The sequence below is a fragment of the Silene latifolia genome, chromosome 1 (genome assembly GCF_048544455.1).
Source record: "Silene latifolia isolate original U9 population chromosome 1, ASM4854445v1, whole genome shotgun sequence".
NCBI lineage: Eukaryota > Viridiplantae > Streptophyta > Magnoliopsida > Caryophyllales > Caryophyllaceae > Silene > Silene latifolia.
The window spans coordinates 168,092,938-168,120,761 of NC_133526.1; the positions used below are offsets into that span (position 1 = coordinate 168,092,938).

General features: G+C 40.1%; 1 protein-coding gene and 1 non-coding gene across 2 annotated transcripts; one reads left to right on the top strand and one right to left on the bottom strand.

Moving 5' to 3' along the window:
- Window positions 1-9,811: 9,811 nt before the first annotated feature.
- On the bottom strand, window positions 9,812-11,106 carry LOC141609304 (uncharacterized). Its single transcript, XM_074428431.1, has 2 exons — window positions 10,189-11,106; window positions 9,812-10,087 (listed from the first exon to the last, which is right to left on the bottom strand). The coding sequence occupies exons 1-2, from the start codon at window positions 11,096-11,098 to the stop codon at window positions 10,053-10,055; spliced, it is 945 nt and encodes a 314-aa protein (XP_074284532.1). The 5' UTR covers window positions 11,099-11,106; the 3' UTR covers window positions 9,812-10,052.
- Window positions 11,107-22,271: 11,165 nt separating this feature from the next.
- On the top strand, window positions 22,272-22,378 carry LOC141621820 (small nucleolar RNA R71). The gene has a single exon (XR_012532708.1). It is a non-coding gene; the product is annotated as a small nucleolar RNA R71 (small nucleolar RNA).
- The last annotated feature ends 5,446 nt before the right edge of the window (window positions 22,379-27,824 follow it).

Consider the following 27,824-nt stretch of genomic DNA (forward strand, 5'->3'; position numbering starts at 1 on the left):
AATGCCATGATAATTGTCCTTCTACTCTTGAAGGATTGATAAATCCAAATGCTATCATCATCACCAAAATTGAAGAAGAATTTGGTGAGTGGAAGTCTCCGGACAAATATGAGCCATACTTCATACCTTGCATTGACAAGAATCATGAGCTTGTTGGTTTGAAGCATTACAAATACTCCGGTGCCAAGAGGAAGGTGAAAAAGAGAATGAATAAAAAATTCCCTTGGTCAAGCTTTGTTTTGAAGTTAAGCAAACCATACTTATGCTTATTTGGGGCTTGCTCACAAGCTTTTGATCTCCTTCTAAGAGCCTTGAGCTCTATGGACAAAGAATCTCGAAAATTTGAACTAGTTTGGTGGAGTCCTACCTCAAATCACCAATTGTAAGATACTCCTTCCCATAATATTTGCATTGTATAAAATTGTATAGTATTGTATATAATTTCGCATTTCTTGCATGAGAGTAGTGAGAGAGGGTTTCTTACCCATTTATTGAGCATAATTTCAGAAAAAGATAAGAAGGAATCACAAAAGGGTGCAAGGGAACGATTTTTGAAAGAAAAGAATAGAGTGAGAAAGACGGCACGAGACACTCGTCCCGAGGGCAAGACGCGCGTCCATTGCCTTGTCATGAGCATTACTTGATCCTGATCCACAATCCGCTCGGATTCAAAACAAGACGCTCGTCTCGCATGGAAGACGCTCGTACCAGTCCTAAGACGCTCGTCCTGAGCATGGATGATGCGTGTATTTTATATAAGGTTTTTACCTCATTTTTACACGCATTTTCGTACTATTTATGTAGCATCTAGCTACAAATACCCCCGAATAGTCTACTGTGGTTTATCTTGTGTAAATTGTAGGTACAGACCGGAAAGAAGATAAATTGAGCCTAAACCCATCCCATTTGCATACATTTATGGAGAACAAGGAATCGGAGCTTGGAATCTATCACTTTGAAGACGTGTGAGCTGATTTCGGAAGGTGTCAAAGTGCCTTACGTGCTATTATAGCTCGATCGACCACATTTCAGTCGATCGAATGCTTTATCCCTTGAAGTTTCACTTGATCGATTTGTTTTCATACTCGATCGAGAACGCCAATATAAGAATTTCTCGATCGAACGGTTTTTCCATTCGATCGAGAGGAGTTGCTTCTTAGTTCCTCGATCGAGTGGTTTAATTCTACTCGATCGAGAGGTTTTTATCCTGTAATTGTGTTTTTGCCTTATTCCGTATGGGCTTTGTAATTAGGCTTGGTTATTAGGTTAAGTAGTAGGATTTTCGACTACTTAATCACTGAGGAGACTACGTTACTTTTCTCTTCTCTTCTCTTCTTTATCTCTTCTACACTGACTCTTACACTTGGAATTTTGGGGCAATCTTGTAATCGGTATCATACTTCCCTTTGTTTTTCTAATCTTAATCTTTGATTGTTCTTATTTCTTCTCTTCATTTATTTGCATATGTTTCTATTCGAATCTTCATTATTGCTTGCTATCATGTTTAATTCTTCTAGACTATGTATGATTGTTGTTAATTCGATGATAATGCATAGCTAATCTTCCTCTGCTAAGACTTAAGGAATCCATGATTATGAAGGAATTATAAATCAATATATTAGGTTTAATGCTTGTGTAGTTTATGTTGTTAATCGCTACATTTAATTGTTTCTGTCTAATTGAGTCGACGCAATTAGTCATTTAATCGCAGTAAACCTTGACCTAGACCGGAAGGTTAGAAAGGGTGAGACTTGTAGCTAACATTAGGGCACGTAGTGAGGGCGGAAGCTAAGCTATTTGTGCTTTAGGGCGAATTGAGACCGGAAGGAGATATTCACTGCCCCATAGACCATACTTACATTGACCTGAGACCTAGATTGCTTGACTGAATGATCATGGTGAACCGACTGTCTTAGCTAATTTCTCTCTATTTGCTTAATTCTTATTTTATTACTTTTTCTCTCTTCCTTAATCTCTTAATTTAGAACAAACAAATTCAAACCCCCAGAAATTGGTTACCGTGACGGACTTAGTTGAGGCTGACATTTTCCCATCTCCCTGTGGAGATCGACCCTACTTGCTGCTAGCTTCTGTTAGTGGATCTAGGTTTATTTTTGGTACCTGACAACGGTATCAAATTTTGGCGCCGTTGCCGGGGAGGTGGCCTAATTTTGTTGCTTATTTTAAGTTTGTCTCTCGTCTCAAGGAATTTATTCCTTGAGACTTATCTCATATTTTTGCGAGTTCTTGATTAGTTTTGCAGGATATCTGTTCTAGAAGAAAACATTGTCGTACCTGCTCCTCTGTAAAATTCTATCTGCTAGGATGCCGAATATAGCCAGTCATTCAGAGTCGACGGTGGATTCCCTTCCAAAAGGTTTCCTACTACCCACTACTGACTCGGGAACCTTTGGAATCCACCCATCTTACATACAGCTGGTCGAGAGAAATCTCTTCAGGGGGGTACCTGGAGAAGACCCGTGCAAGCATATAGAGCTATTTACAGAGTACTGCTCCACCATTCCTCTTGCTGCTGGGGTGACACAAGACAGAGTGAAGGGGGTTCTCTTTCTCTTCTCTTTAGCTGATGATGCCCGGGAATGGTTGAGGGATTTAGACAGGGAAGCAGCCGGTGTTACCGACTGGAATTCCCTTGCCTTGGCCTTTTATAGGCGATATTTTCCACCACAACGCACTAATGCATTGAGAGCTCAGATTACTGCATTTGAGCAACTACCTACTGAAGACTTTAATGGGGCGTGTACTAGGTTCAAGAAGCTTGTCCGTTTTGTGCCTCATCACGATTTCAAGCGCTGGTTCTTATGTACCCAATTCTACAATGGGCTGTATCCGAACCAGAGAGCTGTTCTTGATAGTGCAGCCAAAGGGAGATTTCAGAAGAACATAGAGGATAGTAAAGGGTGGCATCTTATTGAAGAGATGGCCATTCATGTTGCTGAGTATGGAAATCCCCGGGGAGGTAGGAATGTAAACGAGCCGGTGGTAGCTGAGGTGGAGAGTCTTAGCGGAAGTCTAGGTAGTCCGGAGATTATAGAGACTGTGGGTGAGCATGCACAAGTTTGTGCTATTACTAAGCATGAGATAGTATACGGTAGATGCGGCATGGAGGGGCATGACCCTATTGGTTGTTTGGCAAGTGTAGAGCGTGTCCTTGCTTATCAAAAATTCAGGCAAGGAGTTCCTTTTTCTCAATTATATGAAGACTTGACGAGTGCTTCTACTTCTTCTACGCCAATGCCACAACCGGATTCCTCTTCTACAAACGGGGAGTTTGCCGAACTAAAATCCTTGGTTTTGAACTTAACGCAACAGCTTGGGGAGAAATGCAACAAGGATAATACCGCTATCGTGGAGTTAAGAGAGCAAGTTGCGCAATTAACACTTGCGCAAAACCAAGTTAATCATCCACCCTCATTTGACCTAGTCAATGCCATCAATCTCCGAAGTGGCCTTGCTTATGAGGGGCCAAAAATGCCAGAAGACGGGGTTGTGACAGCTGCTAATGCCCCGGAGGACGAGTTGGAAGAATTCACAGACGATATCCCTGCTGCATATTGTCCAGGAACTCGATCGAATGAAAATTCCCCTCGATCGAGTGAATTATCTTCTTCCACTGCTCGATCAAGTACAATTTCTACTCGATCGAGAGATGCTCATTTAACAGATTTCGATCGAGTAACCCATTCCTCTCGATCGAACACTTTGGCAGAAGAAATACCTCGATCGAGTGATTCTGGGACTCGATCGAGAGAACCTAAAATATAAGAGCTTGATTGAGAGGTTCAAATACCTCGATCGAGTAATTCTCAAGAGAAAACCACTCGATCGAGTGAAGAAAGGGCTCGATCGAGTGCCAGAACCAGCGGAGCTTCAATTTTGACATCTAATTCCGCTACCGTGTCATCTTCCCCTGCTGTGAAGACGTCACGTGCTGATAAAGGTAAAGAGAAAGTCGCGGGTCCACTCATTGCTACCAGAGTACCTTTTCCAGGACGTCTGAAGGACGCGAAGGTTGAGCGACAGTACGGTAAGTTTGTGGACGTTGTCAAGAACCTCCAGGTAACCGTCCCTTTTACCGAACTAATTACCCAGGTACCTACTTACGCTAAATTTATGAAAGACATTGTGACGCGTAAGAGAGAGCTAAGTGAATTTGAGACCGTTGCTTTCATGGAAGAGTCAAGTAATTTACTTCTAAATAAGGCTCCACCAAAAATGAAAGACCTGGGTAGTTTTTTTATTACCTGTATTATAGGCAATGAAGTAATAGATAAGGCTCTTTGTGATTTAGGAGCCAGTGTCAGTGTCATGCCTCTGTCTGTCTGCAAGAAATTAAAAATGGGTCACCTTAAAATGACTAATATTACATTACAGATGGCTGATAGATCTGTAATACGACCCTTGGGTATCTTAGAGGACGTGCCTGTGAAAATAGGCAAGTTCTTTATACCAGTAGACTTTATTGTTTTAGACATAGTTGAGGATACCCGGACCCCAATCATACTAGGAAGACCGTTCCTATATACAGCTGGGGCCATTATTGATGTCAAACAAGGGCGTTTGACTCTTGCAGTAGGGGATGACGCGATTACTTTCAGTCTGCCTAGCACTTTGGCTCGGCCAATGATAGAGGATACATGTTATTCTGTTGATATTGTTGACGAGTCATCTATGATGACTTCTGGTCGGGTTCTTTTATAAAGGACCCACTAGAAGCTCTAATGCTTTTGGATGAGTGTGCAGATAACCCAGATAACAATGACGCTGTGTTGGATTTGCTTGAAGCTGCTTTAGATGAGCGTGAACTCACCGACGCTGAGGGAGAGCAAGTGGAACAGATGATCAGTACCCTTTGCTCCATAGAGGTAAAGGTACCTGAGCGTAAGCCTCTTCCCTCTCATCTAAAATATGCTTTCTTAGATGATACTGAGCAATATCCAGTTATTGTTAGTGCTAAGCTTGATGATGATCAGCTGACTGCTTTGTTAGTTATGCTTAAGAAAAACAGGAAAGCTATGGGTTATTCTGAAAGATCATAGATCCATATTAGACTCTCTAAGATAATTAATTTATCTCATAAATTGTTGTTTATGCGATCTATGTAACATGTATGCTAATATGAAAGTATAAAAAGAAAGTATAAGGAAAAACAATTTCCTTACATTGAATATAAGGTAAAATGGGCACAAATTAGTTCTCCTTACTAATTTGTTCTTGAGCTAAAATGATGTGGATGATCCTCCTTGAAAAACCTTCAACTAGAAAGTCTCCTCCAAGTTGCACCCAAGAACTACCCAAAAATATTAACAAGTATGGACTAGTAACTTATTAATATGAGCCCTTGATAATAATACTAGTAATATTACTAACTTTTCTTAGTAATAATGTATACTAGAGAATAATTGTAGAGAGATAGAAGAAGATTGTTCACATGCAAAATAAAATGAAGTGTGTAAGAGAGGTAGAGTGAACAAATGAACAAATATATGGAGTGTAGGGAAAGGGAACTGGCGGGTGGGTGTATACACAAGTGGACAATTTTTTGTCTTATAATTTTATCTTACATCACATGCAAAATGTAGTATAAGATATATATTATGGTAGTATACAAAATAAGGTAAAATGATTATGTGAGTAATCATCCATTACACTTATTTTACACGGTCCACATGACCATATACGGGTCCATGTTGGTTTTTATATTTGTCGCACAAATCCGTGTAATTTTCATTTTAAACATTGTATCATGTTTAAATACTTCCATAATTAATTCGTCCAATACACTCCGTAAATATACGTGTACCACTACACATATTATTTACGTACTAATATTAATCACATTAATCAATTAGTACAATTTTAGTAAATTAACAGTTAATTAACTAAAACCCGTTTCCCAAAACTTATTATTTAATTATCGCATAATTAAATAATAACTGCCGCTCCTCGAGTTCGCAACTCGAAATCTCTCTAATAAAAATCGACTAACCTCTTAGTCTATAAATCAAGGGACTAAATAAATTGTATCTCATACAATTAATTAGTTATCAATTGGGGTTCGTTCCTTTAGGTGTGACCGAAAGGGGTTAGTTGATCACCGCCGTCTCACGACAATAACGTCAAACTCTAGTCAGCCAACCGTTATCGATTTACGTTAATCAACTGACGAGGATCAAATAATTAAATATCTGATGATATTCTATTAATGAGATTTATTATGTTAACGTACTATTGTGGAGGACACTAACTCCAACAATCTCCGACTTGTCCGACACAAGGTGTACGCTACCAATTCTCTTGTCCGTTTTAATCTCCCACTCAATGCAAGGTGTCTTTCAGGTCGCACTTGCACATGAACACATCGCGAGTGGTTTTCTCGATCGGGAGTGTGACTACCTGACCGGAAAAATCTCTCACAGACACTTTCCGAGCGTGGCCACGCATTTGTAGTCATTAACTCCTCGAGTGGCCTTGAGATATAGTTACCCAACGTGGGTGGACAATTCTTGTATGCCCTATCTATCCTATTGCACAATACAGCTCACCATGACTTAGTAAATGCCCTTTTGGCCTCCTTTCACGGCACGACCTAGGACAAAAACCAAAGTCACTCGAAAACTGCACCTGCTCAGATAATAGTCTCCAGTCAAAAGAATCGACTCATTAGAACATCTTAGAGATCCCCGCCACGACCAGGCATCTATAATAGATCTTAGGGACTCTCTAAATGGTCACTGTCCGGCAAAGTGTCACACACTCTGCCTATGTAATCGACCAGTCATCACATATGCCCTTATGGTGTTGAACAACCATCAATCGACTTACAATCTAGTCACTCCGAGACGTCACCTCATTAAGTGACTAGGGACAAAATACATTGTTCATCTTATTCACTTGAATAGTGTTCAACATTGTCTCCACAACTTATTCAGATAAACAAGGTATTAAAATTTAGTCACACTAAATAAAAAATTCATAAAAGAATGAATACGAAAACAATGAATATGATTATCATATATATAATAAAAGATACACTATCCAATTATTACATATCCATAATCTAAAGAAAATCTGGTACTCGTCTCAATCCCATAGAGACGACATGACCATCATGCTTAGCCTTTGATAAAGGCTTGGTTAAAGGATCGACAATGTTGTCATCTCGTCCCAACCTTACAAATGTCAATTTCCTTCCTTTCCACATAATCTCTAATTACATGGTATTTCCTTTCAATGTGTCTAGATTTGTTACTAGACTTAGGCTCTTTGGCTTGAAAAATAGCTCCACTGTTATCACAATATAGAGTGATAGGATCTTTGGCGGAATGGACTACTCCTAGCCCCTCCATGAATTGCATAATCCAAACAGCTTCCTTCCTTCGACCTCGGACTCTGCAAGGTACTCGGCCTCTGTTGTAGAATCCGCAGAACACTTTGCTTGAAGCTCTTCCAAAGAAAAACAGCTCCTCCATTTAGCATAAACACGTAGCCGGATTGGGATTTCATGTCATCCCGATCGGTTTGGAAACTTGCGTCCGTATAACCTCTTACACACAACTCAATTTCTCCTCCAAACACTAAGAACGAATCCTTAGTTCTTCTCAAGTACTTAAGGATGTTCTTTACGGCTATCCAGTGACTCTCACCAGGCTTGGCTTGATACCGACTTGTCATGCTCAAGGCATACGCAACGTCGGGACGAGTGCAAATCATAGCATACATGATAGACCCAACATCGGAAGTATAAGGGACGGTCTTCATGTGTTCAATTTCCTTAGGGGTAGAGGGAGACTGTGACTTGCTCAAAGTAATCCCTTGTCCCATAGGTAGAAATCCTCTCTTGGAGTCTTTCATATTGAACCGGTCAAGAACTTTGTCAATATAAGCTTCTTGACTCAATGCTAGTATCCTCTTGGACCTATGCCTATAGATCCGGATACCTAAGATTCGTTGTGCCTCTCCCAAGTCCTTTATTTGGAAGTGTTTCCCTAGTCACTCCTTAACGGAAGTGAGTGATGGAATATCATTTCCAATGAGCAATATGTCATCCACATATAGGACAAGGAATACAACCTTACTCCCACTAAACTTCATGTATAAACACGGTTCTTCCACACTTCTAGTGAAACCGTATTGTTTAATAACATGATCAAAGCGATGATTCCAACTCCTAGATGCTTGCTTAAGACCATAAATGGACTTCTTGAGCTTACACACCTTCTTAGGGTTAGATGTATCCACAAAACCTTCGGGTTGTATCATGTACACCTCTTCTTCTAGAATCCCATTCAAGAAGGCGGTTTTGACATCCATTTGCCAAATCTCATAATCATGAAATGCGGCAACCGCTAAGATTATCCTAATGGACCTAAGCATAGCGACTGGAGCGAAGGTTTCGTCATAGTGTAAACCATGAACTTGGGTGAAACCTTTTGCCACCAATCTAGCTTTGTAAACATCCACATGTTTATCCACGCCGAGTTTAATTTTGTATATCGATTTACACTGAAGAGGTCGCACTCCCTCAGGTAAATCCACCAAGTCCCATACTTGGTTCTCGTACATGGAATCCATTTCGGACCGCATGGCTTCTAGCCAAAGCGAGGAGTCGGGACTAGACATGGCCGATTTGTAGGTAGTGGGTTCATTCCTTTCAAGAAGTAACAAAACACCATCCTCTTCGATGTTACCAAGGTAGCGATCAGGTGGATTAGAAATCCTACTTAACTTTCTAGGAATAATTACCGTTTCAGAGGAAGAGGGAATGATATCCTCCACGTTCTCCTCTACCTCATTCTCGGTTTGTGGCTCTCGAACTTCTTCAAGTTCAAATTTTCTCCCACTCTGTCTCCTAGAAATAAATTCCTTTTCTAGAAAGACAGCATCACGAGCCACAAACACTTTGTTCTCGTGTTTATTGTAGAAGTAATAGCCACGTGTTTCCCTTGGATATCCTACAAAAAGACATTTGTCGGACACAGGTGCAAGCTTATTGTCGGACTTGATCTTAACGTACGCTTCGCAACCCCAAATACGCATGAATGACAAATGAGGGACTTTCCCTGTCCATATCTCATATGGAGTCTTATCACCGCTTTAGTCGGGCTTCGATTTAGTGAAAATATCGAGACAAGAGGGCAAAACCCCAAAATGAACTAGGAAGCTCAGTTAGACTCATCATTGACCGAACCATATCAAGTAAAGTTCGATTTCTCCTTTCGGCCACACCATTTAGTTGCGGTGTGCCAGGAGGAGTCCATTGTGATACTATACCACAATCTTTTAGGTGTGAATCAAATTCAATATTTAGATACTCACCACCACGGTCGGACCGTAGAGTCTTTATCTTTTTATCCAATTGGTTCTCTACTTCTTTTTGAAACTCTTTGAACTTGTCAAAGGCTTCACTCTTGTTCTTCATTAAGTAGACATACCCATATCTACTTAAGTCATCAGTAAAAGTAATGAAGTAGTGAAAACCTCCTCTAGCGGTGATGGTTAATGGTCCACACACATCCGTGTGTATGAGAGCCAAAACCTCACTAGCTCGTGTCCCTTTTCCCGTAAAAGGTGCACGAGTCATCTTGCCTAAAAGGCAAGACTCGCATGTACCATAAGATTCGAAACCAAATGGTTTGAGCACTTTTGATGAAGCAAGTCTCTTAATGCGTGTTTCGTTTATGTGGCCTAAACGACAATGCCAAAGGTAGGATTCGTTTGGATCACCCTTTTTGAGCTTTTTAGTTTCCATATGATAAACGTCATTAACATCATTTAAAACATAAATGCCTCCAATTGAAATGGCCTTGCCATAAACCACATCATTAAAAGAAAAAGTACAACACTTGTCCTTAATCATAAAACAAAAGCCTTCCGCGTCTAACGCGGAAATGAAGATGATGTTTTTAGTTAAAGTTGGTACAAAATAACACTTATTTAAATACAACTCTAAACCACTAGCTAAAGTGAGCACATAGGTCCCTACGGCAACGGCGGCTACTCTAGCTCCATTGCCCATGCGGAGATCCACATCACCTTTTGCTAGTGCTTGCACGTCCCTTATACCCTGCAAATGGTTACAAAGGTGAGAGCCACATCCGTTATCAAGTACCCAAGTGGAAGTACAAGCATAATTAACGTCTATCACATAGAGAGAGGAAATCATACCAATAGGCGTCACACGCCCTTCCTTGAGATCCTCCAAGTATTTGGGACAACTCCTCCTATAATGCCCCTTCCCATTACAATGGAAACATTCGGCCTCGGAGAGCATGACACTTTTTGCCTTGGGATTGCCATTCTCAACGGCCTTCCCCTTTCCCTTGTCATGTTTCTTTGACGATTTCTTGAATTGGGACTTTTCTTTCCCTTTTCCTTTCTTGACTCCAAGAGACATGTTCTTTAACCTCATGGTTAAAACATCTCCCTTTTCACTCCCACTAGCCTCCATATCCCTCTCTGCTTGGGAGAGCAGTGCATGAATTTCATGGTAACTCTTATCCATGTCATTCATGTTGTAGTTTACCCTAAAGTGGGCAAACTTGGTGGGGAGTGAGTGAAGGATTCGATCCACCACAAGAGTTTTAGGAATCTTACACCCTAGACGCTCTAGGATGTCAACATATTCGACCATTTTAAGGACATGGGGACCAACCTTTTGGCCCCTCTCAAGCTTAGCTTCAAAGAAGCGTGCCGCCGCATCGTATTGACGGACTTTAGGTGTTTGTGAAAACATAGTGATCATTCGAGTGAATATCTCGTAAGCATTTAAAGAAATGCATGAAAGCTTGAGCTTTGGCGATATTGACCATATCAACACATTCTTGATATCATTCAACATCCTCACATAGTCATCATAGGCGGTCCGCACCGCCGATGAAGCTCTTGCACCGGGCTCGATTGGAGGAGCATCGGTCAAGTAAGTGAGCACATTGTCGGATAACGCGGCACTTTTGATGTTGGATTCCCATTCAAGAAAGTTACTACCGTGATCTTTTAAAATACATTTGTCCATTACGGACCTTAGCCATGAATCTTTGCCTAGTGAAGTAGTCGATGGAGTTGATGAAGTTGCCATTGCGAATTAAAATGCTACAACAAAAAAGAAAAATTAACATTCATTGTTTTTTAAAAAATTACTTGTAAAAACATGTTTAGCAAGTTTTAGCATTTATATAATGACCTCCCACTAAATTATATAAATGATTCCAAGACCCAAATATTAAACAAAAATGAGCATCGCTTGGGCGAAACATCCCATAATTGCGTAAATTCAGTAAGTCACGTTGACTAATTCTACTTCTAGAACTCTTGGTCGACGAATTTCCTCAAATTCATCTACTAGCCCCGGAACACAAGACCGTCTTATATCCCGTTGAGTCCAACCAATTTTGGCGTGTGATAACCGCTTACCACCCTACTTACCCAAGGTAAAAAGAGAACACCCCGCTTGGGCGAGCGTGGCTCTAATGAACAAGAGATTCATAGGTGTTACTAATTGGTAAGGTTAATCTCAATTTTAGTTATGTGAGAGATCTTGTCAATTTAGTCATAAATTCCTTATAAGTGAATTAATTCGGTGAATGTGAATGACATGAATTGACAACCGCGAAAAATAAAATGCATGTGAATGGCGATTTTGGCATGCACGAAATAAAACAAGCAAACATGTAAGCATATGAATAAATCCTAGTATGGCCTCCTAGTTAATAAAAAACTAGTCTATTACATTTCGGAAACCAACTCCTTGGTCCCTTGCCTCTTCATTCCATAAGTGGCTCTTCCTTGTGGGATTTGGAACACCTTCCAAAAATAGGCTCCGGCTCGTTGTAATCCGTCTTTTGGAAACACCGGTAAAATAACTATTACAAATGAATTACATAGCTATTCCTATTATACATTAATTAATAAAATGAATAAAACTATTAATTAATTACAAACCGACGATACGAGATTGTATTTAATTACAAGCAAATCGATATTCCCATTCATTTCGGGTAATAACGATTAAAATTAACTAGGTCATACTAGGTACAAAAAGATAAATACTTTAAATAAATGACAATCATTCATTCAACTTAAATAAATATGCTTAAAATGCTATAAATATGATGCCAAAATCGCCCTACCTATCATTCATTGGTATCCATCTCGGTTTTTGTGGATTTAATCGATTTTTAACATGTAAAAATCAATAATTAACTCTTAAATCTCATTTAAGACCAAACTAATTGTCCAAACTGTTTTGAACCTCAAAATTAGTCCTCACTAATTTTATGACAAATTATTAGTTTGATTTGGTCATCATTTGCTAATTTAAACAATAAAATCATAATTTTTAAGTAAAAATCCAAAATAATTGAAAAATTACCCAAAAATTGAAACAAAAAATTTTCAGTATTCTGGAACACTCCCAAGAACACCAAAATGTCAGAAAAATTGCCCAAAAATTCCGGATAAAGTTTGTGAAGAAAAAAATCGATATTTATCGGTTTTTAACCACTAAAACCAATAAACATAAAAACAAAGTGAAAACACACATGTAAAATCACTTTTGACATTTAAATAATATTATTAAATGTACATAAATTTATCATGGGCAGAATCAAAAATTCGAAATTATGATTAATTAATTGGACTTTTATCGACTTTTTACTCAAAAAATCAATAAACATGCAAAAATTCGAACCAACCTTCAACTTTTTGCATACAATCATTAGAAAATATGCATGAACTACCATAAAAAATCCATGCACCGAATCAACATTTAACTAATTTTAGTCAATTTTTCACTAAAATGCGACATTTTGACTCGGTTTTCTACCAAAAATCATTAAAATTAGCAAAATTACTTCACAAATCACCAAAAAATTCCACAAACATTTTGAGATCAGTAGGTATGCATGTCCCAAAAATTTCGTGCTAAAACCTCTTCTAACACAATTTTTGAGTTTTTACTAATTATCTCATAATTCATTAAAATGCTTAAAATCAACATGCAAATCACAAGCCTAAGCTCTGATACCACTTGAAAGATCATAGATCCATATTAGACTCTCTAATATAATTAATTTATCTCATAAATTGTTGTTTATGTGATCTATGTAACATGCATGCTAATATGAAAGCATAAAAAGAAAGTATAAGGAAAAACAATTTCCTTACATTGAATATAAGGTAAAATTGGCACAAATTAGTTCTCCTTACTAATTTGTTCTTGAGCTAAAATGATGTGGATGATCCTCCTTGAAAAACCTTCAACTAGAAAGTCTCCTCCAAGTTGCACCCAAGAACTACCCAAAACTATTAACAAGTATGGACTAGTAACTTATTAACATGAGCCCTTGATAATAATACTAGTAATATTACTAACTTTTCTTAGTAATAATGTATACTAGAGAATAATTGTAGAGAGATAGAAGAAGATTGTTCACATGCAAAATAAAATGAAGTGTGTAAGAGAGGTAGAGTGAACAAATGAACAAATATATGGAGTGTAGGGAAAGGGAAGTGGCGGGTGGGTGTATACACAAGTGGACAATTTTTTTGTCTTATAATTTTATCTTACATCACATGCAAAATGTAGTATAAGATATATATTATGGTAGTATACAAAATAAGGTAAAATGATTATGTGAGTAATCATCCATTACACTTATTTTACACGGTCCACATGACCATATACGGGTCCATGTTGGTTTTTATATTTGTCGCACAAATCCGTGTAATTTTCATTTTAAACATTGTATCACGTTTAAATACTTCCATAATTAATTCATCCAATACACTACGTAAATATACGTGTACCACTACACATATTATTTACGTACTAATATTAATCACATTAATCAATTAGTACAATTTTAGTAAATTAACAGTTAATTAACTAAAACCCGTTTCCCAAAACTTATTATTTAATTATCGCATAATTAAATAATAACTTCCGCTCCTCGAGTTCGCAACTCGAAATCTCTCTAATAAAAATCGACTAACCTCTTAGTCTATAAATCAAGGGACTAAATAAATTGTATCTCATACAATTAATTAGTTATCAATTGGGGTTCGTTCCTTTAGGTGTGACCGAAAGGGGTCGGTTGATCACCGCCGTCTCACGACAATAACGTCAAACTCTAGTCAGCCAACCGTTATCGATTTACGTTAATCAACTGACGAGGATCAAATAATTAAATATCTGATGATATTCTATTAATGAGATTTATTATGTTAACGTACTATTGTGGAGGACACTAACTCCGACATATTCTTTGGATGATATCAAGGGGATTAGTCCTGATATTTGTATGCACAGGATTGAGCTGGAGGAAGATCACAAGCCTTGCAGACAGGGTCAGCGCCGGCTGAACCAAAAGATGCAAGATGTTGTGATGGCTGAGGTAATGAAGCTGCTTGACGCAGGTATTATCTATTATGTTGGTCATTCTAAGTGGGTGAGTCCAGTGCAGGTAGTTCCTAAGAAAGGAGGGACTACTGTTGTCAGGAATGACAAAAATGAGTTAATACCTACTAGAGTAGTAACTGGCTGGCGGATGTGTATAGACTACAGACAGTTGAATGCCGCCACCAAGAAAGATCACTTTCCCCTTCCTTTTATTGATCAGATGGTAGAAAGATTAGCTTCTCATAAGTTTTTCTGCTATTTGGATGGGTACTCAGGGTTCTTTCAGATCCCTATTCACCCAGATGATCAAGCTAAGACTACTTTTACTTGTCCTTAAGGCGTGTTTGCTTATCGCAGGATGCCCTTTGGTTTATGTAATGCCCCTGCTACCTTTCAAAGGTGCATGATGGGGATATTTTTGGAGTACATTGAGTCTATTATGGAAGTTTTCATGGACGATTTCGGTGTTTATGGAAGTGATTTTTCTAACTGTCTGTCTAACCTTGATAAAGTGTTGCAGCGCTGCATTGAGGTTAATCTTGTGCTTAACTGGGAGAAGTGCCATTTCATGGTCAACGAGAGATTTGCCTTAGGGCACTTAGTTTCTGACAGGGGAATAGAAGTTGACAAAGCAAAAGTGAAAGTGATTCAGCAATTACCTCCTCCTGTTAACGTTAAAGGAGTGAGGAGTTTCCTTGGTCCCGCTGGCTTTTATCACCGGTTTATCAAGGATTTTTCAAAAATTGCTAAACCACTTACACAACTGCTACTTAAGGATGCCCCTTTTGTATTTACTGATGAGTGTCTTTCTGCTTTTAACAGGTTAAAGCAGGCTTTGGTATCTGCGCCGATCATACAGCCTCCCGACTGGGATTTGCCGTTTGAGATAATGTGTGATGCTAGTGATTATGCACTAGGAGCGGTGCTAGGCCAAAGGAAAGACAAAGCTTTAAATGCAATTTACTATACGAGCCGAACTCTGGAGGAGGCTCAAGTGAAGTACACCACTACTGAGAAAGAGCTGCTAGCTGTGGTTTATGCCTTAGAAAAATTTCGTTCTTATTTGATTGGGTCAGAAGTTACTGTTTTTACTGACCATGCAGTGCAGAGGCACCTTCTGGCTAAGAAGGAAGCTAAACCACGGCTATTAAGATGGATACTCCTTCTTCAGGAGTTTGATCTGCAGATAAAAGATAAGAAAGGAGCTGAGAACGTTGTAGTTGATCATCTATCGAGAATGTCACGACAAGAGGGAGAAGATTCTCTACCTATTGATGATTCTTTTCCTGATGATTCTTTGTTTGTTGTTTTGTCCTCTATTGTTAACCAAGATCCTTGGTATGTAGATCTAGCTAACTACGTTGTCAGTGGCACGCTGCCGCCTTACCTTTCTCATCAACAGAGGAAGCGTTTTATGTATAACGCTAAGCAGTACTTCTGGGATGATCCTTACTTGTTTAAGGAATGTGCAGACGGTCTCTACAGACGGTGTATTCCGCAGTGGGAGACCAAAGTAGTCCTGGAAGGCTGTCACTCATCCTCTTATGGTGGTCACCACGGTCCATCGCGCACCGTGGCTAAGGTACTTCAGTCTGGTTTTTACTGGCCTACTTTGTTTGCTGATGCTAAGGCTTTTATTTCAGCTTGTGATGCCTGCCAACGATCAGGGAATATTTCAAAGAGACATGAGATGCCACAAAATGGTATCTTAGAGGTTGAGGTTTTTGATGTCTGGTGATACCCGTCGTTGTGAGTACCAAAAATAAAATTTATAGTTTCCTATTAAGACTAACCTAGGCTAGTGGTAACAGGGTCGAACCACAAGGAGGCAGACGTAATTTCTAGCTGTCTAATTCTAGTCTAAGGTAACGAGTGTAGGGGTTGAGTTGAATTGGTCTATAGCTAAGAGTAAATAAAGACAATAAACTAAAAAGACGGATTAAATAGATAAAGAGGGGGTACTAGGATGGTCGGTTCATTATAGCTTTGGCGGCAGCATACTAAGTCGGTCTGAATCAAACACATGTGAGGCGGGAAGATAAGAGGTCCTCTCGGTCCACTCTTAACAGATAGCATCTTTCTATCTCGCTATAAGTCCCTAATATCACTAATACTGACTCTCGTCCTGAAAAGTGACTAACGGTCTAAACTATACCTATCTTTCGATCTCAGCACAGTTTAATCATTTTAATTGGTGGTCTAACAACTGTCCCTATCTTTCGATCTTATGGGTCAGTTATAAATTAAGCATCTAACTGGTCGCATGCATTCGATTCGTTAAATACAACATTAAAATCAATTAAAACGAAAGGGTAACCTCACGTGGTCAGTCGATCGACCAGGTATGGCGGTCGATCGACTGACCTGCTAATTCAGTCCAAAACAATACTACGCCGCCTACGCTATAATTTGCCTACATCCTAGCACAATTAATCTAGCTACTCATGGTACCGATAAAAACAACAATAATAATATGAACTAATGAATTCATGCTTGAAGTATTCAAATAACAAATAGCGATAAACGATAATTGGCTTTGGATACTAACTAGCAATTCTATACTAACAATGAAATAAAGATAGAACGAAATAAGGCAGAAGAATACCGAGATTGCAGAGGAACGATTGAGAATAAGAACGAAAATTCCAATGCTAATCAATATTCCAAATCCTAATTATAAAACTAAATATTACTGTGTAAAAACTTAGGTAAAATCGGGATCAAAACTGAATACTTATTCTGATGTTCTAGGTTACGTTATATAGCCAACATACGTAACAACTTATTATCAAAACCTAAACATAATGGGCTTGCGCTTTCTCGATCTTTTAATTCTCGTCTGGGATAGCATATTGGTCGATCGACTGATGATAGTGGTCGATCGACTGATCCTCAGTGTACAGTAGCTTCTGGAACCCGCATATTGGTCGATCAATTGAAGGTAGTGGTCGATCGACTGCTTGAGCTGCTACTTGACTTCTATAATCCCGTGGACTTGTCTTTTGGGCCTTGAATTGCGCACCAAGCTCGTTCCTTAAGTGGATACTTCACGTCAAATGCAATGCTGGATACTCGGGGATGGATTTAGCTCAATTTCCGCTGAATTCTTCACATTTCTGCAATAAAGTACAAAAACACGAAAGTAGACGGAAATAGGGGAAATGGTAGCTTAAAATACACGAATGAGCTCTGAAATGCGTGTAAAATGAGGTGTAAAACATCATATAAAAGACACGCATCAAACTTCCCCAAACCAAACCCTTGCTTGTCCCCAAGCAAGAACTAGACTTGATCTAAATGGAACGAGTTCAGACTCAGAGCGAATTACAACATGTAAAGCCTAAACCAATTTAATGCATAACCAACAATCAATTAGCGCATGAATCATGCAAACGAGTTATGGAGTCGTTAGAAAACTATGCTGAACCGTCAATAGTAGAGACTTATCAAATTGGACTCTCACGGGTCGCTCAAATCACTCAAAAGCACAGGTGAATATATGTAAGATAGAAAGAAGTAATTTTGTAAAGACTCTCACCTAACTACGACCTATAAGAACATGCCTGCAATCTAATATGAAAGTAATCTCTATGACCGTACATATGCATTCCAACCAACAAATGACCATGACACATGCCGAGGTATATATGTGATATGTGAGGTATGGGTAAGAAGAGGCAAAACATTTTATGGAAAAGTGGAGGTACAGGTGATCAAGCTAGTGCCAAAACGGAACCATATGGCAACATCCTTCTTCTTGCCCAAAAACAAATGAAATGGTGCTATAGCAAGCACAAATCTCACAATCTCCAGGTATAAAGGTAATCAACTAACTCCTCACAAAATAAGAATAAAACATGGGAGCAAAAATCGCCAAAAGATAAGGATTTGAATTATGCGAATTGATTTCTTTTTCTCGAACCTCAGTCGATCGACCTATGATGCCAGTCGATCGACCGCTTCAACAGTACAGAACCTCTTTTTCATATTTTCGAATCATTCTTTTTCACTTCTTTTTTTTTTCTTTTCTATTCTTTTCTTTCCTTCTTTCATTTCATTTTCCCAACAAAATCTCGATAAGAGCATTTACTACCAAAAACTAAGTAACAATCCCAAGGACACGGACTACTAGCTTGACAAAGGACAGGCTATATGTAGGATGTAGGATGGGACAAAAAGGCTATTTTTGGCAGTGTGGAGCTTATGGGTAAAATGAATAAAGGAAAACCTCTACCACATGTGTCAACAAACCACAAACCGAATGCAATACAGGTATTAAGCAGATTAAGTTCATATTTATGCAAATTGATATGACATGTCTTATAAGGAGTACTACTCACATTCCTAAATAAACCGGTCATAGATGTCACCAGTTATAGGCTCTAAATCTCAGAAATATGATGTAGTTTGCCAAAAATCTAAGTCAAATCTCAAGCTCAGCAAATAATTTAACGAAAACTCGTAGACTATGCAAATGATTCTACTAATAACATGTTAATTTGCAAGGCTTAGGCATGAACAAAAGCAAATACAATATCATCCTTGAAATACTACCGTTCCGACTCGACCTATATGCTAAAATAAACACGCATTTTTTTGAATTGTTTGAAATTTTTCAATTTTTTTTTTTTTTTGGATTTTTAATTTGTATATGAAAAATGAAATAAACAATGCAAGGCAAAAATGTAAACGTGAATGCAAGCAAATGATATGCGACGCAAAACTCTTCCCCAAACCAAATCGCACAATGTCCCCATTGTGCAAAATCATGTAATGAAGAAAAGAGAAATGGGAATTTGCGGGAAAATAAACAAATAAAAAAAATGACATGAAGTGGAAATCGGGAACTTACAAGACTTTAAGTGCAGCAAAGGAAACCTCCCCAAACCAGCGTGAGCTAGGAGGTTTCAGTAGCGAGCAGTGCTACTAATGAGTACCTGAAAAGACAAAACCAAGTACCACGCATAAAATCGAGAAAGACAATAATGAAGCGGTATTATGTGCAAACTTGAGAAAAATAGAAGAAATAAATAAATGACGGAAGATAAAGTGAAGTAGAAAACTCCCTTAATTCCGCAAATCGACCAAACATAGCAGGAGAGAGGTCGTAAACAGGTACAGCAGTGCAGGTCGGTCGATCAACCACATCACTCAGTCGATCGACCGAGGTGAAAGGAACAGTAGCTCCTGGGACCTGCAGATCAGTCGATCGACCACTCAGGCCAGTCGATCGACTGAAAATACTACTGTTACTTCTTATTTCTTCGTATTTGCTCAATTACTTGAGCCAAAGAGGTCTAAAAACCTGCAAATGCACAATAATACGCGCCCAAAATTGCGCAAAACCCAAAATAAAGTCTAAAACGCATAAAATCCTAAGCAAGCAAAATAAAATGCGAAGTTTCGCGCACACAAAAGCAATAAAAAAGTGTTTAACAAAAGCAAATAAAAAGTTTGGAAAACATGTGATCAACTAGTAGTTGATCAAGAACGGCCACGGTATGGCCCACTTCGTCGGCTTCTGCCTACTAGAGGTAGCCTCAATGGTGCTTATCTTATCAGCTGCACCCTTCTTAGCTTCCACGTCCGTATGGCTCAACGGATCAACACCTCCATCATCTCCCCAGTCAATGATCTCTTCAAACTCGTCAGAATCCAAATCGGACTTTCTTGCCTTGATCGGCTCGTCATCAACTTCCTCATCGGTGGCATAGCTAAGACAACCAAGACCTCCTCGTGAAACGATTGGCTTCTTTGTGGCTGGAGTGACTTGCAGCTCTTCCTTCCCCAAACCAGCTCCTGCAATATCAGAAATAGACAATTCTTCCTCCACTTTGCTCCCAATCTGGGGCGGAGGGGTTACAACAGGAATAGAGATTGGCATATCAGGAAGCACAAAGTACGATTTCTTGTCAGAAACCGTATTACAAGTCACAGGCCACATTGGGTCCTTTTTCTTAGCCGACTGGGCAAAGACAATAGAATGCTTGCCCACCTTGAAGGTCAAGGTTCCTAGACCAACATCTATGACTGCACCAGCAGTGTGCAGAAATGGCCTACCCAAAATAATGGGAATATGGGCATCCTCAGGCATGTCAAGTACAACAAAGTCGACGGGGAAGAAAAACTTCCCTATTTGGACGGGGATGTCCTCTAAGACTCCTATTGGCTGGACCGCAGATCGGTCACCATCTCAGATCTTGTCATATCATCACTGCGAACCTAGTCAATTTGAGCTTCCTAGCTAGACTCAGGGGCATGACACTTATACTAGCTCCTAAGTCACATAATGCCTTCTCAATAGAGAAGGTACCTATATTGCAAGAACAGAAAAGCTACCCGGGTCCTCTAGCTTATGGGGTGCAGTGTGAGACAAATAAGAGCATGACTCTTTGGTTAATGCGACGGTATGCACATTTTCAAGTGACTTTTTCTTAGACAGGATTTGTTTCATGAATTTAGTATAGGCAGGCACTTGATTGACCAACTCAAGGAAAGGAACTTGTACATTCAAACTACGAATAACCTTTTCAAATTTATTGAAAGATACATGTTCCTTTGTCAGCACTAGTCTCTCTGGATACGGGGCTAAGAGAAGTACCTTAGCCCTCTCCTCTAAATCGCGCATGCCGGCATCCGTGGACTTAGGCTGAAAGTCCACCTCCTTCTCCTTATTGAAGCTTGAACCCTCCTTGGACCGTCTCAAATGTGAGCCATTAACCGTCATCGGATCGAACTTCGGAGCCGGGACTGACCCATCAGCACTCGGGTCTTTCCCCAATACTTTCGGGACTGTCGTGCCCCGGAACAAATGATCCCTCAAGTTGTCGGGAATCGGAGGACGAAAAATCTCGTTATCAGCAGCGATCTCAGTCGATCGACCAGTGATGTCAGTCGATCGACTGGAATGAACAGGACCAGAAGCTTCTGTAACCCGCACTTCAGTCGATCGACCGGGTATGTCACCGATCGATCGATATACCTACCTGTAGTAGACGCTTTTTCTTTCCTTTGCTCGTTTCAGCTTTGTTTTGACTCGGTTTTGCCTCATCTTTTGCAGTGGCATCCTCGACCATAGCAGGCCCCTCCAGGGTAGACCCACTCCTCAAAGTTATGGCGTTTAGGGTCTCTTTCTGGTCAGTTTGAGTCGGTAAGTGTCCCGGAGCTCGAGTGGTGCTCTTGCTAGCCAATTGAGCAATTTGGCTCTCTAGCATCTTCATCTCGGCCTCTCTAGCTTGGGACTCCTTCAAAGAATAAGTTCTTGAACTCGGTGAACTCGAAATTTTGGGATTGTTCTTCGCTTTGAGGAATATACGGAGGTTTTTGATATGGTTGTTTGTGATGGGGTACATAGGCTTGCTCTGCTGTTGTTGTGGAGGTTGAGTCGGATTCGGACGTTCGACCGCTCCACCTCAAGTTGGGGTGGACATTCGGCTCATAGTACGTGTTTGTCCGCCTATAGTGTTGAAAGGCGGACAGACTCAAAGGGGACAGAACAATTCTCCGAGACATGCCCCTCGGCTCCACATCTTCTACGACGAAAGGACCGTTTGAAACAAATAAGTTAACATGGTACATCCCACCTTTAGAAGCTCCTCCCAATTCATATTTGTCAAACCTTGCAGTGAGAGCTTCTAGTGCAGCAACAGAGGAAGATTCAGCAGCTCTCCTCTGGTTTCCTCTAGAATTCCCATATTCAGCCTTATGAGTGGCCAAATCATCGATGATCTTCCACCCCTTTGTCTCTCCCATGTTTTCAAAGAAAATCGGCCATTGGTCGCAAAGATCCAAAATAGCCCTCGATCGTCATACGACCCATTATAGAACCAAGTTGCAAAGACTCCATTTTTCGAACCCATGGTGCGGTATGGTTCACACCAGTTTCTTGAAACGGACCCATGCTTCATGAAAGTTCTCATCAGGCCCTTGTTTAAAGCTCGTGATCTGAGCTCTAATGGCATTCATCTTCGAGGCAGAGAAGTACTTTTTGTAGAACGCCAGGGCTAAGGAATTCCAGTCGGTGATCCCATGGGCGGCTCGGTCTAGATCTCTATACCACTCTCTTGCAGCGTCGCGAAGAGAGAAAATGAACATGGTCTCCTTGATCTGATCTTGGGTCACACCGGCCGGCGGGGGTATAGAGCAGCAATAATCAACGAAGGTCTCCATATGCTTGGCTGCATCTTCATTTGCAGCTCCCCCGAACTGGTTTCTCTAAACCAGGTTAATATAGGAAGGCTTTGGCTCGAATTTTCTCACCTCCCCAGGTAGTTCGAATCCTTTGTAAAGATTCTCAGTTGTCGGCTTCGAGTGACTAGCAATGGTTGCTTCTTCAGCCATGACTGGAATTTCTGGAGAAGTGACTGTCTCAGCTGAAGAAATTGAAGCAAAAGATGTGGGTGGATCTTCCTCGAACAAAGCGTTCTCGTAGTAGCTTGACAGAGTACTCAGATCTTCCTCTGTCGGTAATAACCTTTGTGATCGTCTCAACTCGCGCAATGATTTCTCGATCTCTGGGTTTAATGGTACTAGTTCACCACCCTGTGACCTGCGCATAAGAAGAAACTACAGAAAGAATATAAGAAAAGTTTAAGGAACGGATGTCCCTTAAACTAAGAAAGACTAAAAATAAAACAACTAAAAATTAGAACTATTGCCTCCCCGGCAACGACGCCAAAATTTGATACCCGTCGTTGTGAGTACCAAAAATAAAATTTATAGTTTCCTATTAAGACTAACCTAGGCTAGTGGTAACAGGGTCGAACCACAAGGAGGCAGACGTAATTTCTAGCTGTCTAATTCTAGTCTAAGGTAACGAGTGTAGGGGTTGAGTTGAATTGGTCTATAGCTAAAAGTAAATAAAGACAATAAACTAAAAAGACGGATTAAACAGATAAAGAGGGGGTACTAGGATGGTCGGTTCATTATAGCTTCGGCGGCAGCATACTAAGTCGGTCTGAATCAAACACATGTGAGGCGGGAAGACAAGAGGTCCTCTCGGTCCACTCTTAACAGATAGCATCTTTCGATCTCACTATAAGTCCATAATATCACTAATACTGACTCTCGTCCTGAAAAGTGACTAACGGTCTAAACTATACCTATCTTTTGATCTCAGCACAGTTTAGTCATTTTAATTGGTGGTCTAACAACTGTCCCTATCTTTCGATCTTATGGGTCAGTTATAAATTAAGCATCTAACTGGTCGCATGCATTCGATTCGTTAAATACAACATTAAAATCAATTAAAACGAAAGGGTAACCTCACGTGGTCAGTCGATCGACCAGGTATGGCGGTCGATCGACTGACCTGCGAATTCAGTCCAAAACAATACTACGCCACCTACGCTATAATTCGCCTACATCCTAGCACAATTAATCTAGCTACTCATGGTACCGATAAAAACAACAATAATAATATGAACTAATGAATTCATGCTTGAACTATTCAAATAACAAATAGCGATAAACGATAATTGGCTTTGGATACTAACTAGAAATTCTATACTAACAATGAAATAAAGATAGAACGAAATAAGGCAGAAGAATATCGAGATTGCAGAGGAACGATTGAGAATAAGAACGAAAATTCCAATGCTAATCAATATTCCAAACCCTAATTATAAAACTAAATATTACTGTGTAAAAACTTAGGTAAAATCGGGATCAAAACTGAATACTTATTCTGATGTTCTAGGTTACGTTATATAGCCAACATACGTAACAACTTATTATCAAAACCTAAACATAATGGGCTTGCGCTTCCTCGGTCTTTTAATTCTCGTCTGGGATAGCAGATTGGTCGATCGACTGATGATAGTGGTCGATCGACTGATCCTCAGTGTACAGTAGCTTCTGGAACCCGCATATTGGTCGATCGACTGAAGGTAGTGGTCGATCGACTGCTTGAGCTGCTACTTGACTTCTATAATCCCGTGGACTTGTCTTTTGGGCCTTGAATTGCGCACCAAGCTCGTTCCTTAAGTGGATACTTCACGTCAAATGCAATGCTGGATACTCGGGGATGGATTTAGCTCAATTTCCGCTGAATTCTTCACATTTCTGCAATAAAGTACAAAAACACGAAAGTAGACGGAAATAGGGGAAATGGTAGCTTAAACTACACGAATGAGCTCTGAAATGCGTGTAAAATGAGGTGTAAAACATCATATAAAAGACACGCATCATCTGGGGCATTGATTTCCAAGGACCGTTCCCATCTAGTAAAGGTAACAGGTATATTTTAGTAGCTGTTGATTATGTGTCTAAGTGGGTGGAGGCAATTGCTTCACCCCATTGTGATGCCAAGACCGTGATTAAGATGTTCAAAAAGATCATATTTCCCCGATTTGGTGTCCCTAGGGTCGTCATTAGTGATGGGGGAATGCACTTTAAAGAAAAGAAACTAACTTCCATTCTGTCTAAAGTTGGTGTTCAACACCGGCGTGGTTTGGGGTATCATCCCCAAACTAGTGGTCAGGTTGAGGTCTCTAATCGTGAGATTAATGAGAGCTTATCTAAAGTAGTTTCTAAATCACGGAAGGACTGGAGTCTTAAATTAGAAGACACATTATGGGCTTACAGAACTGCCTTTAAGACACCGATCTGTGCATCACCTTATCGGTTAGTTTATGGGGAAATCATGTCATTTACCTGTTGAGTTGGAATGTAAAGCTTGGTGGGCAATTCGTGAACTTAACTTTGATCCTAAGTTTTGTGGTCAGAACCGTCTTTTGCAGCTAGATGAACTGGAGGAGTTTAGGCTCAACGCCTATGATAGCTCACGTATCTACAAGGAGAAGACGAAGAGATGGTATGACAAAAGAATTTTACCTCGTGAATTTCATGTCGGGCAGAAGGTGTTGCTGTTTAATGCCCAGCTGCGATTATTTCCTATCAAGCTGAAGTCCAGGTGGAGTGGACCTTATACGGTGACAGCTGTCACTAAGTTTGGGTCTGTTGAGCTAGAAGGTCCCGAGAGAAATAGGTTCAAGGTGAATGGGCAATATGTGAAGCACTATCACGAAGCAAATGATGCAGACAATCGTGTTGAAGTTTTGTATTTCGGCGAGCTTGATGCGCCAGTTAATTGATGCCAGAAAGGTCGTGCGGGACCTCTTAAACCTGCGCTTTCCGGGAGGCAACCCGGACTGTTTTGTTGTACTTTTGTTAAACTTATTTCTTTTCCTTTAGCTGTTTGTTGAACTTTAAATGCCGAACTATGCATCCCTCGTATTTCCTATACTTCTTATATATGTTTTGCAGGTGAAGCAGCTCGATCGAGTGGTTTTTCTACTCGATCGAGCAACTGCTATCCACGATCGACATGCTGCAAATCCCATTCTCTCGATCGAGTAACTTATCCTCTCGATCGAGCGCTTTTGACACCAACAACTCTCGATCAGACTGTTCTGAGTTGTTCGATCGAGCAGTCCCGTGTTCCAGCAGCTATTTTTCGTCCAGTGAACTGCTGTATGGCTACCTATGACCTCCCATGTTCATGGTCGGTTTGGGGAGGTCCCTCTTTCTGTCGTCTTATAAGTTTTCCGATTCCCGCTATCCTTTTTTCCTTAGTTTGCATTTCTTTCCCTACTTTTGGTACAATGAGGTCATTGTACGGTTTGGTTTGGGGAGGTATGCATCCATATCTATGTCTGCATGTTTTCTTGCATTTCCGTTTGCACGTTTATTCATTTTCGCATGCATCGTTGTTTTTAATTCAAAAAAAAATCACATAAAATTCAAAAATTTTCAAGTTTATTTTGAGTCGGAACGTTTGAACTTTGACGCTACATTGAATCTTTACCTCTTCCCTGCATATTATTGACATATTGTTGGCATGATAATGTGCATAATCTATGAGTTTTTGTTTCTCTCTTATCTGAACGAATAGACTTGACTCACGTATTGACAAGCTACATTACATTCTGAGGTTAGAGCTTTATAAACTGGTGACATTCATGACCGGTTTCATGTAGGATGTGAGTAGTACTCTCTATAAGGCATGTAACATCAATTTGCATAAGCATGAATCTAGTCTTCTTTATAACTGTATGCATTCGGTCTGTGGATGGTGACGCATGTTAGGAGAGGCAGCTCCCTTTATTTCATTCTACCCGCGAGCCTCACATAACTAAATTGCCTTTTTGTCCTATTAGCTACAATCTATAATTTTTACCTCATTTTTACACGCATTTCCGTACTATTTATGTAGCATCTAGCTACAAATGCCCCCAAATAGTCTACTTTAGTTTGTCTTGTGTAAATTGCAGGTACAGACCGGAAAGAAGATAAATTGAGCCTAAACCCGTCCCATTTGCATACATTTATGGAGAATAAAGAATCGGAGCTTGGAATCTATCACTTTGAAGACGTGTGAGCTGATTTCGGAAGGTGTCAAAGTGCCTTACGTGCTATTATAGCTCGATCGACCACATTTCAGTCGATCGAATGCTTTATCCCTTGAAGTTTCACTTGATCGATTTGTTTTCATACTCGATCGAGAACGCCAATTAGACAGAAACAATTAAATGTAGTGAGGGCACGCGTATTCATTTCAAGACGCTCGGATTCCCCCTCGAAGACGCTCGTCCTGACTTCAAGATGCTCGGATTCCTTTGATTTTAGCTGGAAACTTCGCGAAGTCCGCCCGAGCCCGACCCTTATCCGCTCGTCTTCCACCCTTTTTTCTTTATAAACACCCCCACCATCCCTCATTTCCCTTATCCTATCTATCCAAAATCTCACATCATCATCTCCCAAACTCCCCCATCACAAAATCAACCCAAAAACTCTAACTTTTTCAAATCAAAAATAATGAACCTAAGAGGAAAAGGCAAGAAGTCCGCTGAGGCCGCACCCAAGAAGCGCAAGGGCACTTCTTCATCCGCCCAAGGAGAGGCGAGAAGCTATCGCAATGTGATAATAGGAGGGGTGGAGCAACTCAAATTTTTTCCGGAAGTGATCTTCGCTTGCGATGAACATCGCCAAAAATTCCTCACATTGCTAGGTAAGCATTTTGAGCCAACTCAATTCATTGATACCAAAGTTTTAGAGGTCCTAGGTATAAGGTATCAAACTAAAATGTTCTTTGATGGTTTGGGGCTTGGAAAGCTATTCTATGCCCATGAGGAAACCTACCTTAGCCTTACCCTGGAGTTCTTGTGTAGTCTCCGAATCGTCGCAAATACACAGAGAACCGTTTGTATGGAATTACGACTATGCAATCGAGACCATAGGCTAACCCTTGATCAATTTGCAAATAACTTTGGTCTTCTTGTGCCAACGGAAAACACCGACAAACCCACGGATTTCATTATTGATCGCGTTTTGAGAGCTATCTCTTGGAGGGACTTCATACACTTGAAACAATCCTATACCTTCGCAATTCAACATCCGGTGATTC

Bases quoted from the DNA above. Each gene is read 5' to 3' on its own strand.
- LOC141609304 (XM_074428431.1), bottom strand. From the start codon at position 11,098: ATGGCAACTTCATCAACTCCATCGACTACTTCACTAGGCAAAGATTCA. The intron at 10,088-10,188 runs GTATGATTTCCT...AACCATTTGCAG, and splicing joins AGGGCGTGTGACGCCTATTG to GGTATAAGGGACGTGCAAGC.